This window comes from Bipolaris maydis, assembly GCF_028858645.1.
Source record: "Bipolaris maydis strain C4 unplaced genomic scaffold PSV08scaffold_8, whole genome shotgun sequence".
In the NCBI taxonomy this organism is placed as follows: Eukaryota; Fungi; Ascomycota; class Dothideomycetes; order Pleosporales; family Pleosporaceae; genus Bipolaris; species Bipolaris maydis.
The window spans coordinates 1,300,638-1,319,822 of NW_027093864.1; the positions used below are offsets into that span (position 1 = coordinate 1,300,638).

The following is a 19,185-nucleotide window of genomic DNA, read 5'->3' on the forward strand; positions in this document are numbered from 1 at the left end:
AGAAAGTATATTAAGATTATTAAAGTTACCTTTAAAGTTCTAGCTAGTAGTAATATAGTATAGCTTCTTTATAGAGGTATACTAAAAATAGTTAATAAGCTAAAAGAAAAAAGAAATACTTAATACTTACTAGCTTATCTAAACTAAAGTTATAAGAGTAGTAAGGTAAAAGTAGACTACTACTAGTACTAGAAGTAGTACTACTAGTAGTATAGTTAATAGAAGTAAATATAAAGGTAAGTAAAACTATAGTATAAAACTAAAAAGAGGAAGGATAAAGCTATACTAAACTAATAGAGAAAATAAAGAGAGAATTAATATAGTAATAGTAGAGTGTATAGAGAAGAAAATATAAGACTAAGTTAAAAAGAAAATTCTTTAAGATAGAGTAGCCTAGGCGTAGATAACTTAGAGTATATAATAAGAGGTAGTAGTCTAGGTATAGATTAGAGTATAGAGGGAATAATACGCTAACGCTAACTACTAAGCTAAATATAGAATAAAGGAATATAATAACAGCGTTATAGTAAGACTAGAGCCTAACTAACGCTGCTTAACCTAACTACGCGCTATAATAGAAAGCGCTATAGGCCTAGCCTAGCTATAAGTATAAGAATACTAAAACCTACTATAAAAATATAGAAAATAGAGGGCCTAAGTAAGGGGGTATATTATAGGGTAGGTTATATACCTACCCTATTATAGCCTAGTTAAAGGACAGATACTATAAGTAGACACTAAGCCTCCGATACTTTACATAGACCTAAGCAATATAATAACCTTTGGCTCCTAACAGTATCCTGAAAGGCCTAGCCTATAACAATTCTTAAGACTTTAAAGATCACAACTAGTATTTTCGCGGCGGAATCAAACTCTTAAAGTGCAAGGAAATTTTTCACCCTTCTTAAGAGGTTTGCGATAGAAGATTGTTCGAAAACTATTTAGTCTTTGGAAATTATAGGGTCAAGTAAACTATGTTAGTCTAATATAGCTAAGAGTAAGCCCTGCAATGATCTTACATGTTCAAAGCGCTGGTAAGGATTATATTTATTTACTCTAAACTTTAATCGAACAATTAGCGGTGGGAATTAGCGGATCTTGGGAAGTGTTTACCCGTCCACGGTCCAATCTACTGGTCAAATTCATAGCCACGGTATCTTGCCGCCTATTTGCGGTCCGCCGAGTCCATACATGTACTGTGCTCATGCTACAGATGGCATGACGCGTAATTCTTTCCTTATCACCTGGAAATATTTCTTCTACTGGTTAATGCTTTATAAGAAGATAAAGATTGACGAGTGCCCTTAACTTTTTCCTGAATCACACTTAACCACTTTTCTTCCCTTTGAAAAACACTTACCCAAACCACCCCATCATGAAGCTCCTTACTATCCTTTCCGTACTCTACGCTACGTCTACCGCACTCCTGATTTAACACGGAGATGGATCTGTGACCAGATACGAAGAAGGCGATCTAGTCAATAGACTTACTTTTCCTAGCTGTTGCAACCTTCCTCTGGATACTTCAACTTCCTGCTTGTGTCTAGTTGGTTGCCCACTCCCGGATGGAGAAACATGCAATGTAAGTACAGAGACAAAATGTTAGGGATTATGATTTGAAGAGATGTTAATGTTTTGGCCCAGCCTTACTGCTGTTAGGGTGGTGATCGATGGAACTCGTTCCCGGAAATTAGACATCGGGTACCAATTATTACACCGCAACTCGAGATCGATATTGTGAAACCTATTCTTTTTGACGTGAAAGTTGGGATGTTTATGTTGCGATATAGTAGTACGTGATCAGGCTGTGGGTACAAATTAGGATTTCTACTTAGCGGAGATGGCCTTCCCTCTTCAATCATTTCTACTTCTACGAATACTTTCCCGCTGTTACCTCCTCGATTTTAAGCTATCTCCTAACCCTTTGGAGTACAATGTCGTATACTTCACAATATAGAACGCGGTACTTCTATGCTCAATTTTGAACATGTTGCCAAAGAACCTTCACTCTTCATTGAAAAAAACCCTCCATCACAACGCCGAACCCAAACACTTCAACTGGCCACTTCTGTGAACCAAACTACTCCAGTGTTTGTCTAGTTCGGATTTCCACCTCAAGTGCCCTCTTCTCCCAAAACATAAAATTATTCTGCAACCCAAAATCATCAACCTGCCCAGCTACCTCTAGATCAAACTTGAAAAACAGCCATGCCAACGTCAACCGCATGATTGCCCAAGCAAGCTTTTGCCCAATGCACTTGTGGCGTCCAAGTAGAAACGGCACAAAAGCATCCATGCGATCGGAAGGATACGGTGAGCTTGGTAAAAATCGTTCTGGCACGAACTGATCGGGTTCGGTGAAGTTCAATGGTGAACGAAAGGTTGGATATTGGTTTACGGAGACGAAAGTCTATACTGTGTTAACTGTTGTATGTCACATGGCTTTTTTTAAGATAACTTACGTTTCCTGGTACGTACTGGCCACAGATGATTTCGCCTTCTTTCCGGGTGATGCGAGGGAGACCCACGGCTACGGGAGGGCCCATGCGGATGCCTTCTTGGATCACGGCATCGAGATAGTCCAGCTTTGCCACATTGGCAATACTGATATCTTCTTCGCTCGTGAAATTCTCGCGGATTTCTGTTACGACCTTCGTTAGGGCAGCTGGGCTTTGCAGAAGCTGAGTCAGTATCGCCGTCAGCGAAGTACTCGTAGTCTCGCTCCCCGCAAAAATAAGCACCGTCATGTTTGTTTCAATCTCTTGGTCTGGAATCTTCGTCTCACCCTTCTCTTGATTGTACGCCAAAACCGAGCCCACATAGTCTTGCGCCTTTTCCTTATGCTCCATCGCGAGACGCTGCATGAACTTCGCATGCGCCAGCTCCTTATGATATTTCATCTTTTCCATGACCCCCCTTGGCATCGCGAGTTTGAGCAGCTGATTCAGCGGGCGAAAGAAATTGATGGAAGCCATGAGTGCAATGCCTTTGCCGAAACTGCAACTGATTTCGACCCAGGGGTGTGCTCGGCCGGCTGCTACGCTACCGAATGATTCGCCGAAGGAGAGGACGCCGGAGATGTCGAAAGTAAGCCAGTTGAACCAATCTGTGAAGTTTACAACAATAGCGGACCTGTTACCCTTCTTAGTTGCTTCGCCGAGCTTCTGCATCATGGTCTCAACAAGGCCTTCCAGCAAAGGTGCATGTTCGATGATGGCATGCTCAGTGAATGCTCCAGCAAGTGCTCTGCGATTTCGCAAATGCGTTGCTTCATCGGTACTAACAATGCTGATGGGACAATGTTCTTCTTCTTGGCCAGCCCACACACGGTTCTTTGGGATGTTGCGGTTACCGTAGATGTCCTTCCAGGCTTCGGGATCGATATAAGACAGCTCATCAGGAGCGACTCGCACCACTGGGCCGTACTGCTTGTGGAGCTGGGCGAGCTTGAAGTGATAGGTCCCCGATTGCAAGGCATGGGACCAGGCGAGGCGAGTGGTAGCCCACCATGTTGGTCCTGGGTAGTGTCGAAGGGGATGTAGGAAAATGTTATAGACTATCTTGAGCAAGATCTGGGAAGGGCAAGTAAGAGTCTTCTCTATCTAGATGATTGTTGGGGTTTAGTAACTTACAAGAGAGGTTACACCAAATGCACCAAAAGCGAAAAGATTTAGAATGTGACTCATGGTAACTGTGAGTTTGGGCTATTGTTATGGGTCATGTTCAAAGGTCAAGTTTAAGTATAATCTCATCTTCCTCGTTGACTCGGCCACCCACTCTTCGGGATCTCGGTGTCTCGCTGGCAGGATTGAGGATGATGTCACGCCAGCCTGGGCGGAACATGGGACCAGTTGGACGCCATAAATGTCACAGTGAAATAGCACATTCTGGGAATTTAAATCTTTGAGATGAATTTGATTTGAAGGTAGTAAACGCACACGATGTGGATAAGAGAAGTAACGATTTGGCCAGACTTCACATACGTTCATGAGAATATTGTTCTTTCACAAAATGTGCTACATCTGGCTGTACAAGCCTACAAGTTGAAGAACAGTATGCGATAACTCGTTATATTGTGATTCAGTTCGCTTGTTCGTGTTCGTAACGAAGCCGAAAACTGTTACCTTGTGTTGAAATTTCTGTGTACGTTTAAAACAGTGATACCAATATGTTGCTGAACGTCTAAAAATGATGGCGCTAGGGTGTTTCAATCTTGTCAAGAAACTGCCTCCCACGCTTTGTAGAACAAGAATTCAAAGAAACAACTGAAAAACAAAAGACCTCCTAATCTAACCCACGACAAATGTTCTTTTTCTCCTTACCCCGCCATCCGCGACACGACAACTGGTTCCTCGACCAGGAAGGCCCAGAAGGTTTTCTCACAATTTGGTATCTTCTTCTGCCCAAAATTCCCATTTTCGTATATGTGCAAGCCTCCAAAATACCATTTACTGTTGCTGTAGCGCCGACTCTGAGTCTCAAATACAGCGATAATTTGATTGCCGTAGAGAACGAGAAAGGGCATGTTGTAAAACGGTAAAGAGGCGAAAATCATGTGCTGTGAAGCAAAAACAACGAAAAAGGTGAAAAAAAAGACCAAAACGAGTGTTGAAAATCAAGGCGCAGGACCAATGACCGAGAATGAATGAGTAGAGGCATGGTAGGCAATCCATCGGTTAAGCTGCACATGAGGTTAGACACAACACCCACAACTCCACGTACCAACTTACTTTCGCAAGCGCATAACCCAGCCTGAGCACCCTGTTGATACGATTTTTAACCGTGCTCGCCGGCTCGAGATATCTCTCCTCCTCATCACGCTCCCTGGAAAACCAATTCTTGGGGAAATATCCGTGCGTCCAGATCAAGCCTCTGGCAAGGTAATCTTCAGGGAGTGGCAGCTCGTCCGTCCTCTCATCGTCTGCTGGAAACAGGGCTGCAGAAAGCAAGCTGTCGATGTTTTCTGACTGGCTGGTGTTCGTCTGGGAGTAAGATTGAGATTCTGTTTTCAATAACGTATTGAGGAAAGTGACGAGATCGGGCCAGGGTGTGTCTTTGATGAGGTTAGGAACGTATGCACAGGAAGAAAATGATGAAAGAGAAGTGAGATAGGAGAGCATGATGTTGACGTGCAGCAGCACGTTCTTGTCGCCAAGTCTGCGGAGGGCGAGGGCAAAGGTGTCGTTGGTGAGGAGCTGGGCATTCTTGAATGTCTGTTGCGCAGCGAGCTGTTCTAGCTTCCCCTGGATCTGGCTTGGGTTGACGCAAGGCTGAATTGGGTCCTGCTGCTCAATTGTAGATGCTGTACGCGATTTCTCTTCTGGAGCAGTAGAAAGAGAGTTTTTGGCTCTCTCCGAAAGCTCGATGAGGAAAGCTTGGCGGAGAGCGTTATCGTCAACTCCATAGTCAAACCAACCCGCGATGTTCGTAACGGCGACCCATACACCTTGATCCTTCCATTTTGTTGTCACTCGAACAATATAGTTATCCAAGCTGCCCAGAAACTCAGTCTTGGCCTTTAAGAATTCTTCCGATGTCCTATCATCCTTGACCGAACGTCCCAGAAACTGTAAAGCATGGGGTTTGATGAAGCTGACATCGATGGGAAGAGCGTGCGGGAGACTAGCGGTGTTGTGATCAACGACGGGATCCAGAAGAGTCCGGATGGACTCGCGCGCACTTCCAAAGGGCTTGACGCAAGTCAAAGACCGGGAATAGTAGTAGATTTGCTGGAGAGCATTGGGTCTCGCCAGAATCGCTAAGTGGTGATATAAACGTCCAACGATTGGGTTTTTGTCCGCTGCTTTCGTGTACCAGGATCGTGCTACGCCAGCCCAAGTGTCACGATCACGGACGTCTTCATCCTCGATAGCCATACGGTATCTGCCCAAATCACCCAAACATTCGATCCAAGTATCTTCAAATGCAGGAACCGTCTCGTAAAGTAACGCCATCATCTGATAGGCCAAATATATGAAAGCCAGCATATAATCCATGCTGTCGGGAAGACGCCGCCGAAGTAACTCCAAAAAGGAATGGATGCCATGCTTCCACATACGCGCGGGCATAGAATACTTAGCTGCTAGGCGACGAAGCGCCGGAGAAGCGGAAGGATGTTGACTAGCTAGAAAAAAATCATGATGCTCATGTAAGAGGGTGCGGTGTAAAGCTATCAATGCCTGCCAGTGATCAGGAGGTAGCTTTGTATTAGGATCCTGTACAGCGGCTGCTTGGGCACGATCAACGTGTATACACTTATTTTCAACCATCGCAAGGCCAGCATAGATAGATTTGACCTCAGATGCTAGTTGCTCTTGTGATATCGGACGAGAGTCCGGCTGTAACAGAAGGTCGGGATACCGCTCGTCATACTGTGGATGGCTAGTAAGATTGGGTTGACTGGGAGCATTTTGGGGTTTTGGCGTGCTCCGTGGTTGTATACGAACTGGGGATCTGGGTTGAGGAGACTGGAGCTTAGTACTCTTAGTTGCTTCGCCTGACCACTCGCTGGATGGCTCAGGCGTAGAACGATGAGGCGACGAGGTGTCTTTGGCATTTTGTTTAGGATTAAAGAATCGCGGGTCAGGTGACTCTGATCTTACTTTATCCGAAGTAATACGATAGGAAATTTTTCTTGAATAATCCGAGTCACTGACATCGAGGCCTGAGAGGGCTTTCCCTCTATGACCAAAGGCTTCATGCTCTGCTGGCCTTTTGCGTCCAGACGGAGATGAATTAGGAACAGAGCCTTTTCCGGAGCCCAAGGTGAGGGTTGCAATGTCCGGCGCGGAGTGGTCGCCTGCGGTTGCAATGGATGAATGTTCCGTCCTTTTATATGTCAGAAATTGACATGGTATGTCGGGGCTGAACTGTCTCTGTGCTTACTTCAACTCGGCTGCTAACATGTGAAATTTTGCCCGCGCCTGCTGCGGGTCTAATCCGTCAAAGTCCGGAGAATGCTCCGCCTTGCCGTGATCGTACAGCTGGTCCCAGCTCAGGAACACTCGGCCCTTGTGATCCGGGTACGGACATAGATGTTCACGCCCTTGCTGATTCCTCAGCGTCTTGACGTACATGGTGTGGTAAAAGCCGTCAGCAGCGCTCATTTTGTGGCTAGCTGTCTGACGTGGAATTTGCGGATTGGTGTTTTGTTCGAAGTTGGCGTGCGTCTAGCGATTGGCTCACATGCCCCCACGCGATTCTGCACACTGGAGCTGATTATAAGGTATCGCTTCTCGAAATCAGGTTTCAGCCTTGATTTCGGGCACTATTGTAAATAAACAAGTGCGCGGCATTAGGGGGTCAAAGGAGACAGTAGGAAAGACGCAGAGAAGCCGGAGGAGCCGAGAATCACGTTCCAGACAGAGACAGCGATCTTGCGCGCTGTAAAGCCAACAAGTTGTAGAACGTAAGAAAAAACTGTGAGAGAATCATGATGCGGTCTCTCCTTGGAGCAGGTGTCGACATGGAAGTATATCTCATTAGCGGCTCTTGTGCGCCGACCAGGCAATCAGGCAGCAAAAGGCAAAAAGTAGGCAACTGCGCCGGATAAGGTAGTGCGGCAGGCATGCATCCTTCATTTAGCCCCTGCACCAGAACCGCCGCCTACGGCGCTACCACAGAATTTACTCCTGGTCAGCCGCCGCGATGTTAGGCAAAGGTTTTGGGAGGCATTCCCTCTAAATATACTCGTGCTTTGAAATGGATGCCTTGTGAGGCTCTGCCGCCTTGCTCTACCCCACCTGTCTGCCATGTCGCAATAGTGCTAGGCACCAGGTCGACTCAAAGACTCTGCGACGAGCCCTGCACCAAGGCCTGATGCCGTCCGATTAGCATCAGAGCTACTTCGCCTTTTCCTCTGTACTGGCCGAACGGGCACATTTCATCTGCGCGTAACGAGACACAAAGAGCAATCCGAAGATGCACGTTTCCTACTCCTCAACGAACCATCCAGATAACCCACATGCAGTTTTCCACGTAGCAATTGTAGTACCATGGCAATAAACATATGCCAGCCTTTGTGTCTGTTCGACTGGAATCATACACGTGTCTTTATGCAACACGAAAAGAGCTTGCTTTGGATTCATGAAAACGAAACATACCATGCATCCGGTATTGCTACAAGTCACATCTGCAGGCATCCGACCACGAATATTGCAAATGCAGTACCTCCCGCGTGGCGTTTCTCGCGCTTAGAATGTCGTACGTGTGGAGAGACTTTGTCCCCTGGAAATACGACCGATCTTGAGCCAGGCAAACATATGTGCAAAGTCGAGGATTAAAACTGCCACCATCCAGACCCTTGGTGATGATTTCAGTCCTCCATCGGGAGACGAACGATTCAAAGTCGAAAAAATGCCGGTCAAGCCATGGGGTCACAACATGGCAGCAAACGCATCAGTTTCTCTGATGGATTCAGCGAAAGGACTCCCTCTTCTCAGACACCACCTGACAATTTGTACGACGCTCAATTATGAGATTGACAAAGCCAACATCGAATCATGCGCCTGCTATTGATACCACTCCTCGGGATCAAAAACTATCATGTTCACCTGATCATAATACCATCGTCATACTGCTTTCTTGCTATTGGAGTCTCGAGTTTGTCCAGATCATCATCCGGCGTACGACAAATTTGCATGACCGGTCAACTGTTAAGATATGTACCGAATACTTCGACTCAAAACTGCTGCCTGCTCCTTCGGATATTTGGTTGCTTACCATTATTGGTACTCAGTCCCGGTATATGACGGAGTGAGTGGTGAGACACTGTTCCTGGTTCCAGATGGAACCAAATGCTGCTAGTATGGCACACTGAGCGGCCTCCAGGCAACACAGGGTTTCACGTGTAGGCAAATGTTTGAGCCAATGTAGCCCAAGAACACCAAGATGCTTACAGCAATGTGGTCCTCTTACGAAATAATTGCATGAGAGCCAACTGCTGATCCGGCTGTTGTTTGATCTTGCTTGAGTGTTGGCGTCTAGAAAAGCGGGGGCGGGTGGCATGTCATGTTCCCCGGCCAGTCAAAGCCGCCGCGGAAGCTGGAGTGCTTCCAGACCCCGTACATCATGATTCGATTACTATTCGTCTACACTATATCCAATTAACAAAAGAATCATCATGCATAGATCACAGCGTCATCACAAAACAAGGAGGGGTGGCTAGCGAAGCAGCAGGGCCACGCCGAGAAGGCTTATCTTGAGGAAACGACTGTAGCTCAGAATATGCATCCAGTTTCAGCGAAATCATACTGTTGGCCTGCAAGGCTGAACGATGAACTTTGCAACATTGATATTGATATCAAAATCTATAACGAGGCTGAAATATGTGCATACTGCAGCATTGATCCTTTTGTTATCCCTGGACAGTCGGTCAGCATTCCAATAAAAAACAAAATTGATGATACCGCTTGTTGGGAAAACGGATTCACAGAAATGCCGAAAGGCTGCCCACAGGATGGACAGGGGAAGCGCAGTACCAATATTTTGGGGGCTAAAAGTTTGTGTCAGGAGCTACTTATACTTACTAAAACTAAGGCTAAACTACCAGACTTGGGGGCTGAAAGAGTGGGGTGAACTACACCGAACCACAGTTCTCTCTACTAGTGCCGAACCATGCAGTCAGCGTTCGTGAACTCTTAATGTGGGTCCTCTTATGGGAGGCCTCCAGCTTGCAGAGTGAATATCCTACGTTTGGATCAAGGCAAATGGTATGTCAACACCAACAACCCACGCTCAAGACCAGACTCAGCGAGCATAAGACTGGTAAAGCAACATGCGCCTTGGATAAGCCACTCTATGCTGCAGCAAAAAGCACATAGGCTTATATCTACGCCTGTGAGCTCACCACATGGTCTCTATATATACCGATCAGTTTAGGGTATCAGATCATACCACCAATAACGCAGGGTATCCCCCCACCCTCCGCCCACATGAAGCGGTAAGGGCCGTAAAAAACGTTTTCTAGATTGTTTATTTGCCTTACACTACCATCAAAAAGGATTTAGAGAAGCATGTGTAGTCCTCCAGAATCACGATGCTGCACAATCATGTTCGAGTGAACAAGAGTACAATAGAACGAGTCTTCGAGAAAGGTGAAGGAGATATGGACGGTAGTCTACGTAGATACGACGCGCCGCATGTGGCAATCGCAATCTCGCATCTGAGGGTGCGCCAGTCATTTGCTTTTCTCCCTGTAATTACTTTTTGCTCTATCACATCTGACAACGGTGAACAGATACTTGGCAAATTCGGGAAGCTATTCAAGCGGTCCTCCTGACAATGACGCAATTTCTCAAAAAAAAAAATCCCGAGCCATCAACTATTTTCTTGGCATCGGTATGATTACGGGAGGGCCAGATTCAGGCAGCAATCGTATATTCTATGCTAATCCTAAACCGGTACTCTTGTTGAACATTAGGCATTAGGTCGGGCCAAAACGCCACGAGCTGAATGCATCAGTCTACATAATTGGTGAGGCTGAAGAACTTGAATGCAAGACATCACGCTACTTCGAGCAATCCTTAGCTCGCATTTTTGCAACCCATCTGCCTCAGTCATCACGATCAGGTAGACAAAATGTCATCCTCAAATGCAGCTGTTGACATGGCGAATGTCTCGGTGGTCAGCTGCAGATATGTATGTCATACGGCGACTCCGAGTGGAGGAATAGATTTGCAATTTGCCTCTGGAACGGAACAAGCTTCGAGCCACATGCTCAAGAGGCTGAGAATACGCGAAAACGATGGTGATGCTAATGGTGCAGGTCCGCCGAGCTGAGGACTATACACGAAGCAATAATAGGGGGCTCAGTCCAATCATTTTCGCCAAAGAACCTGGTCTTAAAGGACATGGCATGAATTTACCAATTGCCGAAACAAGAGTTGCCTTCAAATTCAGCATATTGGGGTTAGTGCAAGTATCGGATAGGTATATCGGCAATGGATCCTCGCGTACGCTTTCTTGAAATGTGGTGGGCAGCGAACAGGAGTACTAGGATCACTCACCGGATCTCCAAGCACAGACACAGGTTTGTGTCGTTCAGCTCATTGATCCCAGGACAACACGCACGCCATAGTAGTCTTCTTGGAGAATAGACTCAGCGACCATGGTTCAACAAATCTTCGTAAGTATGGTGAATAATTCTCCCTCGTGCCCACGGAAGGACGCTGCTGATGCTGTAGAAGTGATCCCTCCTTCTTTGCCACATTCCATATGCTTTAGGGATATGCAAAACACACTCGCAGGGACCCGATTAAAAGTTTGCGTCCATTCCCAGAGCGTGTTCAATCGCGCTGCTACCAGACTGCCGTATCTGCCCTCGGAGATGCTCTGTTCACGGCATGCAACATGATTTACCTCAGTCTCCTCTCTACATCCTCTGTCTAGCTCACTGATCCAGTGCATCCCGGTCGAATACGTACGGTGAACCTAGACGAAGGAGCGGTCAACATGCGAAAAAAACGCCTCACAACATCTAAGACAACCCCTAGAGCTGTACGCAGGTCTAGCTCCGTTGCCGGCCTCCTTTACGACATTTCAGATAGCCAACGCATCCCCCTGGGAACCAGCCACGACACAGCCTTTAAATACGTGTTCGTTGAGAACGGGGAACCATAGCGATAGGATGTTGTTTCAAGATGCCTATACACTGCTGACGACGAATCAAGTGGCTATGCCACTCATGACTAAACGCCAAGGTGGCGAATGAATCGCCTTCACGGCTGATGGACCTGATGATTGATTCTTATTGACGCGCGCGGTAGGCCAAAGGCGCTTATTCAGAAGGGTAAAAGGGAGAGGGAAATGCGCTCATGCTTATAAAGGAGCCTGTGCTCATACAGGCCATGAGTTGGGCCTGCGTCAGGGTAGAAATTGCTCATTCTCCTCACATCTCAGACATTGCCTACAAAGTGCTAAAGGACAGTAGCACTAGGGTAGGCTGAAGTCTATAGGTTATATCGGATAGCGCACGAGAAGCCGATGACACTCCTCAACAATGGCGCAAAGCGGAGCTGCAGATACGGGATGGACCGCGTTGACACTAAAATGACCGTGGAGAGGGCGAAAATTTTCAGCCTTCTAAAGATGAATTAGTTGAGCTCGTGATATCATGTCTGACGCGTCAATCGACAGGACTTGAATCACCTTATCAAACATGCAGAGCGAGAGCAGTTAGGGATGATCGACGACTCGGCACCCCGCAGCGCTGCCCAGACAGTGAATCGCACTAGCAGTACCACACACGTGATTTTCACAGCCTTAGATCGTGAGCCGCACGCGCACAAATCGAAACACATTGCAAAAGCCTCAAGCAATCCAAACAGAGATATCCATTGAAATTGGAATCCACGGAGTGGATGACATAAGCAGCAACATAGGCCAGCCGAGGCTAACAACGTGACAAGAAGAAGGGCCGACTGGGGGGCTACGCTGTGATCTGCAATCGACATGCTATATATAACGGGCCGTCCGGAACGCGGAGCACGACTGATGCGAGAACTTCGCGTTCTGGGCACCGTAAATGACTGAGACGCCTGTCCGCAGAACGATTGCTGCACCGGGACGTCTGCACTTAGAGAGTCCTCGCCAACTCGCCCCGCATGCCATTTTCCAAGCTCAGCGAGCAACAGCAAGCTTTCATTGCCGATCGCGCCAGAGTCTGGGAAGTAAGACGCTTTTGCCAAGTCTTGCCATCCGTCGCCAAATACGTACGCGGTGCAGACACTAGCCTTACAAGCAAGCCGTCGAAACCAGATGAGTGCCCGGAGAATGAGCCGGATGGCGCGCTTGCTGCCCTGCTACGATGTCTGGTACACCGAACGGGCGCCGACTTGGCCATGATCAGCTTGTTGGATGATCACACCCAGTACTTTGTATCAGGCGCCAGCCGGGCCAACTTCAACGACATCAAGGTCACGCTTGGTGAGCATGCCGAACCACACAGTCTCTAGACGCGCTCTTCAGACTACCTAGGCTAATCACGCCAGAACAGACTCGACCAGATGGTACGGCTGCGAATCAGTTTCCCATCATGGGGGCTTGTGCGAGCGCACCATCACAATGCAGAACCTCCCTGGAAACATGGCCTTGTATGAGGAGCTCGACATGACTAAAGTAGACAGGACCAAAGATCTGCCCTTTGTAACAGGTGACATTGCCAAGTTTCGATACTATGCAGGCGTCCCTTTGAACCCGTACGGCGGCCCAAACATTGGCACTGTCTTTATCTTTTGCGAGACCCCGTCAGAGACAGGTCTCTCTGACGCAAATCGTGGGTACCTGTTTGAAATAGCCTCGCACATTATCAAACATCTTGAACAAGCAGTCGAAGCTTTGGAGGGCAAGAGAATGCTGAGATTCAACAAAACTGTTGCTTCCTTGCTGGACGCTGATTTGTCGTCAAATATTACTGCTGACGCCCTGAATGAACCCGCTCCAGGTATTCAGGCTGAGCAGAGTGAGGCCATGGTATCCAATCTGTATACTGAAGCTACCCTGCGCCTCTACCAGCTGGCAGCAACCCTGCTCAATGACACTTTTGAATTCGACGGCGTCAGGATTCATGAAGTAGATCAATTTGGAAGTTATACCAACCACAACCCAGATTGGAACGGATCCAAGATCTTAGCACAGCATCTTGGGCCCATGAAGCAGCCGCCTGTAGATCCATCACAAGCCTTGCTTGAGAGACTGCTGGACATGTTTCCGCAAGGCTGTGTTATTCAGATGCTGGAAGGTCCAAACAGCATTGTTGCCGCTACAAACGCGGGCAAAGTAGTGCTTGTGATTGACCAGCTCATCTCCACTGAACTACCACAAATATTCCCAAAGGCCAAGCAGATAATCATGATGCCCTTATGGGACACACATCGCGAGCGTAACATCGGGACTGTTTTAGGCTTTTCTAACGACCAGTCCAGAGTCTACCTAGGATCAACGGATCTTTGGTCCATCTCTGCGCTCTGCACGACGCTCATGACACAGGTCCGCCGTCTCGAAGTGCAAGCCATGGATAAAATCAAGTCTGATTTTCTTGGCTCCATGTCCCACGAAATGCGGACGCCTCTGCATGGAATCCTTTCGGCATTGGAACTCCTCTCAGACACGCCTTATAACGCTGATCAACGCGATCTCCTCGAAACAGCTCGGTACAGTGGCATTTCACTGCTTAACACAATTGAGCATGTATTACATTTCAGCAAGATCAGCTCCACAGCGCGGGTTCTAGATGAGACCCGCTCGAATGGGTCGAGCATGTGGAGTCCGCAACAATCTAGCCCCGTATACACCCAGACGGCGGCTATCCCCACCAAGAAGCACATATCGAAGATGGTCAATGTGTGCGAAGAAGCATTTCAACAGGAGACGCGAAGGCTGCGTCTCAAAGATGCCATGCAGTCTCAGTTTTCTGGCCCCAGTCAACGCTTCTATAGCCGAGCGTCATCACCCTCGTCATCCGTACGCTCAGATGGAACGAATCATCACCCCGTTCTATTGTTCGATACGAATGTCGCACCATCCTGCGTCCTTACAGCGGTTGCTAGCTTCCGGGCAGTCTTCACACACTTGCTAGTAAGAAAAACGCATCACGCATTCCTACTGTATGTAAGCTGACAGGCGTAAAGAACAATGCCATAAAATTCAACACTCCTGTAGGATGCGTCCGCGTGTCTCTGGACGTCGACGAAACGTCATGCACGCTTTGCTTTACCGATGCGGGTAAAGGGATTAACCCAGACTTTCTTCGCCATTCCATCTTCGATGCGTTTTCGCAGGAAGATCCTCTGGTTGAAGGAACGGGACTCGGGCTTTCCATAGTCAAGCGCACAGTCACTGCGCTGGGCGGTCAACTTGACGTTGACTCCAAGGAAACACGTGGCTCTACTTTTACGGTGAAGTTCCCTTCACAGCGGGTGGTCTTTGATCCAAGTCACGTGCTGGGACTTGGAGGCAGCAGCCTACCTGAGCTCCAGATGAGCGTGTTCGTGCCAAGCAGATGGACATCAGAAGGGGAAATGAGGAGCTCCCGGTGTACAGAAATGCTCTTGGCATCGCTTACCCGAAGTCTGAGTCGATGGTTCCAGGTCACAGTGTCACCATGGGAGTCCTCCAGCACGGACTTGCGGCTGCTGATTGTCTTAGAAGAAGACTTGGCCGACGCAAAACGAACGTATGGAGATGAATTCCATGACGCCCGATGCATTGTGCTTTGTCCGGACCTTCAGGCCTCCCCCACCCTGGGCATATCACCTTTGGAGGGTATCACTACTCTCATTGGCCCGGTCACGCTATCCAACCTCCAGGATGCGTTGGCACGTTTGTTTCCGGACTTGATTACGGTTTCAGACCCCCACGATGACGTTGAGCCCTTGCGCGGCTCGATGGGGGATTCAATTGAAACGACGCTGGTTAGGGGAAGACAGAGAGAAGAGGAGAACAATATAACGCCTGGAGACGGAGCGCCCCAGGGGATGTATACGATAAGAGAAGCACCTTATCAGGGGAATGATACTATAGATGAAGTATCGTTGGAGGCAGCATCGAAAACAGGCTCCGCAGGGCAATTGGATAGACTAACGGCTGATGGAGCTGCGAAGTTACCCATCAACCATGTGGATGGGAATGCGCGGACAAAGGAATTGGTAGTGCCAACCGCTCCCCTGCCCCCGAAATCCAATCTGAGAGAGCCAAAGCTGCTACTGGTGGACGACAACCCGGTAAATCTTAAAGTACTGGGAATGTACGCACGAAAGTGTAGCAAGACGGCAGCAAAGTCTGTTGATGGGGGGCAGAAAGCGATTGACGCGTTCAAGGCCGCATTCTTTGACGAGGACAAGACTGCACAGCGTTTTGACCTCATCTTCCTCGACTTGTCAATGCCTGAGGTCTCGGGATTTGATGTTGCAAGGCAAATACGTGAGATTGAGGCCAAGTGGGAGAGTCAGTCTCGGGTTTACATATGCGCGCTTACGGGACTGTCAAGCGACAAGGACCGGAACGCTGCTTATGCATCGGGCGTGGATCAGTATCTAGTCAAGCCAGCGCGGCTGGATGATCTGCAGTGGGTTGTAGGGAGATGGCAAGATAGTTTAACTCCCAAGTGAATGGTACCGAGACGATGATGTTCCTGTTACACTTGCACTTTGATGTTATCGGTATTTGTTCTCGGCCGACCGCCCTCCACCCCCTGTCATACCCCCCAACCTAACCTTCTCTATCAAGATAAGACGATGCACAAGCTCACAGTATACTCCCTTTGCGCCTCGAACCCCCCATCAACCAAATAGAGACGGAACAATATCAAACTCCGATGCCGATGGTTATCAGAAGTAGGCCGCGGGCTTGACCCGCAAGCATGCAAGTGGGGGTGGAACTGGAGACGCACGAAACATGGCAACGTCATGACGAGTATTTGCAGCGAATCCTCTACAGTCACGCCCTTGTACGCCATCCTCCAAGCGAGCGCTAGTGGACATAATGTCATGGACAAGATATCGACATCCCCATCTGCTGTGCTTTCCCCTTCTTCTTTGTTCCCTGTAACGCGACCCGTTCTGGGCTGTACGTGAGGCGTTCTATTCTTGGTAAGCTGAACTACGCATCGTACCGAAGCCCGAAGGGCCAAGGGCGAAGACCACTGCGCCCAGTTGCTTTTTGCGCTACTCGACCGCGTCATGTCTTTTGCAACGCCGCCTATCGCTCCATGGACAGCAGGGAGCTAACAGAAGAAGCAGTTGAGCTCCAGCAATGCGCACGCCGTCGTAACCCAAATACCGCCCCGCAACAATACCCCGGATCCCCACCACAAGCGGAGTCGACGTCTAGACCAGAACAGTTTGAACACGACAGTCTGCTCGGCATGGCTGCGACTACGGATTCTGCATTTGTCGAGGATGTCGATGTCGAGCGTGAACTCGAAGCCCGCGTCAAGGGTTCGAGCCAGTCGCATAAGCCAGGGGTAACTTCGCCCGGCCCCGATACCGACAACGAAGACGCGCCTCTCCTACGCACCTCTGCAGACGACTATGGAAGCGCTCATGGCGACGAGCACAATGATAGCGAAGAGCAATGGGCTGGACATGCAGACTTTCGAGGCCTTCCCTGGTGGAAGCGACCATCGGTAGGCGCATCGAGACTCGCGCATCACAACGACGACGGCTGACAGGCACAGATTTACTGGCTCCTGCCCCCGTTTCTGCTCTTTACCACAGCATTTGGCGGTATCATCGTGCCCAAGATCAACCTCATCATGGACCTGGTTTGTGAGGACTACTATGCGACGCTGCAGACCGATCCAATATCGTCACCCATGGACCCAGGTCAAGACCGCTGCCAGAGCGACGTTATTTCATCCCGCTCCTCACTCTTCCTTCTATATGCCAGCTTATGCTCTGGTCTGCTATCAGCCATCATCAGCCCGAAGATCGGTGCCCTTTCCGACCGATATGGACGTAAGAAGTTTATGATTGCCAACACGTGCGGCACCCTCTTGGGCGAAATCATCACCATCCTCGCTGCAAAGTTCCCAGAAACCGTACATGTCAACTGGATCCTGGTTGGATATTGTTTCGAAGGCATATCTGGATCTTTCATTGTCGGCATGGCTTGCGCGCATTCGTATGCATCCGACGTGGTTGCGCCCCAGAAGCGAAACGTAGCTTTCTCATACTTTCACGCATGTCTATTTGGTGGCATTGCCATCGGACCTGTTCTTGCCGGGTACATTATCAATGCTCGGGAGAAGGCTGTGGGCAAGACTGAAGCTGTGCTTCTCATCTTCTACATGGCCTTGGGCGCACATCTGTTCTTTATTGCTTTCCTTACCTTTTTCGTCCCAGAGTCGCTGAGCAAAGCACGACAGGAGGCTGCTCGCGAGAAATATCAGGAGGAGATTGAAAGAAACGAACCAACAGCCGACTGGATCAACCAGTTGCGTTCCGTCGACCTCTTCGGCCCTCTCAAGATTCTCTGGCCCACCGGTCCTGGCACTTCATCTGCCGTGCGCTGGAACCTGGTTCTGCTCGCTGCCACAGATACCATCATGTTCGGCGTCGCCATGGGTGCCATGAGCGTCGTGCTAGTCTACACGCGCCGCCAATTCGACTGGCACGAATTCGAATCCGGGCGCTTCACAACCATCGTCAACAGCTGTCGTGTCTTCTCTCTCCTTGTCATCCTACCCGTCGTCACCCGCATTTTCCGCGGCAAAAACGGTGCTGCTAAGACCCGTAGCTCTGGCTCTGATCTCTTTGATCTGTCCATCATCCGCGCTGCCATCCTCTTTGATATGATGGGATATCTCGGCTTCGCGCTTGTACGCAGGGGCGAGCTGTTTGCACTCTCTGGCGCTCTGGCCTCCATCGGTGGTATCGGATCGCCTACGCTGGGTGCGGCGTTGACGAAACATGTGCCGCAGGATCAAGTTGGTCAGTTGCTTGGTGCTACGGGCTTGCTTCATGCTGTTGCGCGTGTTATGGGGCCTACTATTTTCAACGGCATATACAGTGCTACTGTTGGGACATATAGGCAGACAGTGTTTGTGTCGCTTGCGGCTACCTTTGGTCTTGCCTTCTTGTGTAGTTGGTTCATTCGTCCGCATGGTAAGTTACTGCCTTGAACGCTTTGCGATTTACTGAGTTGATACTGACTATCTTGTAGTATATATCGACGAAGATAAGAGGCGAGATGCGAGGGCTGAAGAGCCGGAGATCTAATCCTTTTCTTTGTCACTGCGGTATTCCTTCTTGCTGACCACTTTCCTCTTTGGCACTTAGAATGTACCTGGACCCATATGTCCCATTATTTCTTTTTGTTTTTTCACATGCTACAAATATTGCGGCTTCAATATATACTAAGAAAGATGCTGTGGCGGAGCAATCTCTGTTTTCTTTGTAGGTCTGGATACATGTATACCTTTTTGAGCATTTCGGAGGCATCCCGCACATCCTAGGGACTAAGATTTCAGTGCTAGATGTACTTACTGTACACATCTAAGGCTAGGATAGAGACTATTTCATGCCATCAATTCAACAGATGACTGACATTGTCGTTGCTGTAATCTCAATCCTCTGCACGGGTCATTATTCCTGGAGCTAATTTAAAGCGTGTCGATGCTAATATTAAAATCCCATGTTTAGATCCGAGATGCTGGAAATGCGCCAGCGTAAAGACGAAACTCCAGAC

At 48.5% G+C, this 19,185-nt stretch overlaps 3 protein-coding genes across 3 annotated transcripts; 1 reads left to right on the forward strand and 2 right to left on the reverse strand.

The window, feature by feature from the left end:
* Positions 1–2,080: 2,080 nt before the first annotated feature.
* Positions 2,081–3,686, reverse strand: PSV08DRAFT_371745 (cytochrome P450; the record flags this gene model as incomplete). Its single annotated transcript, XM_014218233.1, has 3 exons — positions 2,081–2,410; positions 2,463–3,572; positions 3,633–3,686. The coding sequence occupies 3 exons, from the start codon at positions 3,684–3,686 to the stop codon at positions 2,081–2,083; spliced, it is 1,494 nt and encodes a 497-aa protein (XP_014073708.1).
* Positions 3,687–4,374: 688 nt separating this feature from the next.
* Positions 4,375–7,200, reverse strand: PSV08DRAFT_45841 (uncharacterized protein). The gene is made up of 3 exons (XM_014218234.2): positions 6,886–7,200; positions 4,731–6,828; positions 4,375–4,681 (listed from the first exon to the last, which is right to left on the reverse strand). The coding sequence occupies exons 1-3, from the start codon at positions 7,104–7,106 to the stop codon at positions 4,616–4,618; spliced, it is 2,385 nt and encodes a 794-aa protein (XP_014073709.2). The 5' UTR covers positions 7,107–7,200; the 3' UTR covers positions 4,375–4,615.
* A 5,402-nt stretch (positions 7,201–12,602) lies between these two features.
* Positions 12,603–19,057, forward strand: PSV08DRAFT_224796 (uncharacterized protein; the record flags this gene model as incomplete). Its single annotated transcript, XM_014218252.2, has 6 exons — positions 12,603–12,924; positions 12,995–14,460; positions 14,628–16,089; positions 16,737–17,122; positions 17,174–18,602; positions 18,661–19,057. 6 exons carry the CDS (start codon positions 12,603–12,605, stop codon positions 18,714–18,716), a joined length of 5,121 nt encoding a protein of 1,706 aa, XP_014073727.2. The 3' UTR covers positions 18,717–19,057.
* Positions 19,058–19,185: the final 128 nt, after the last annotated feature.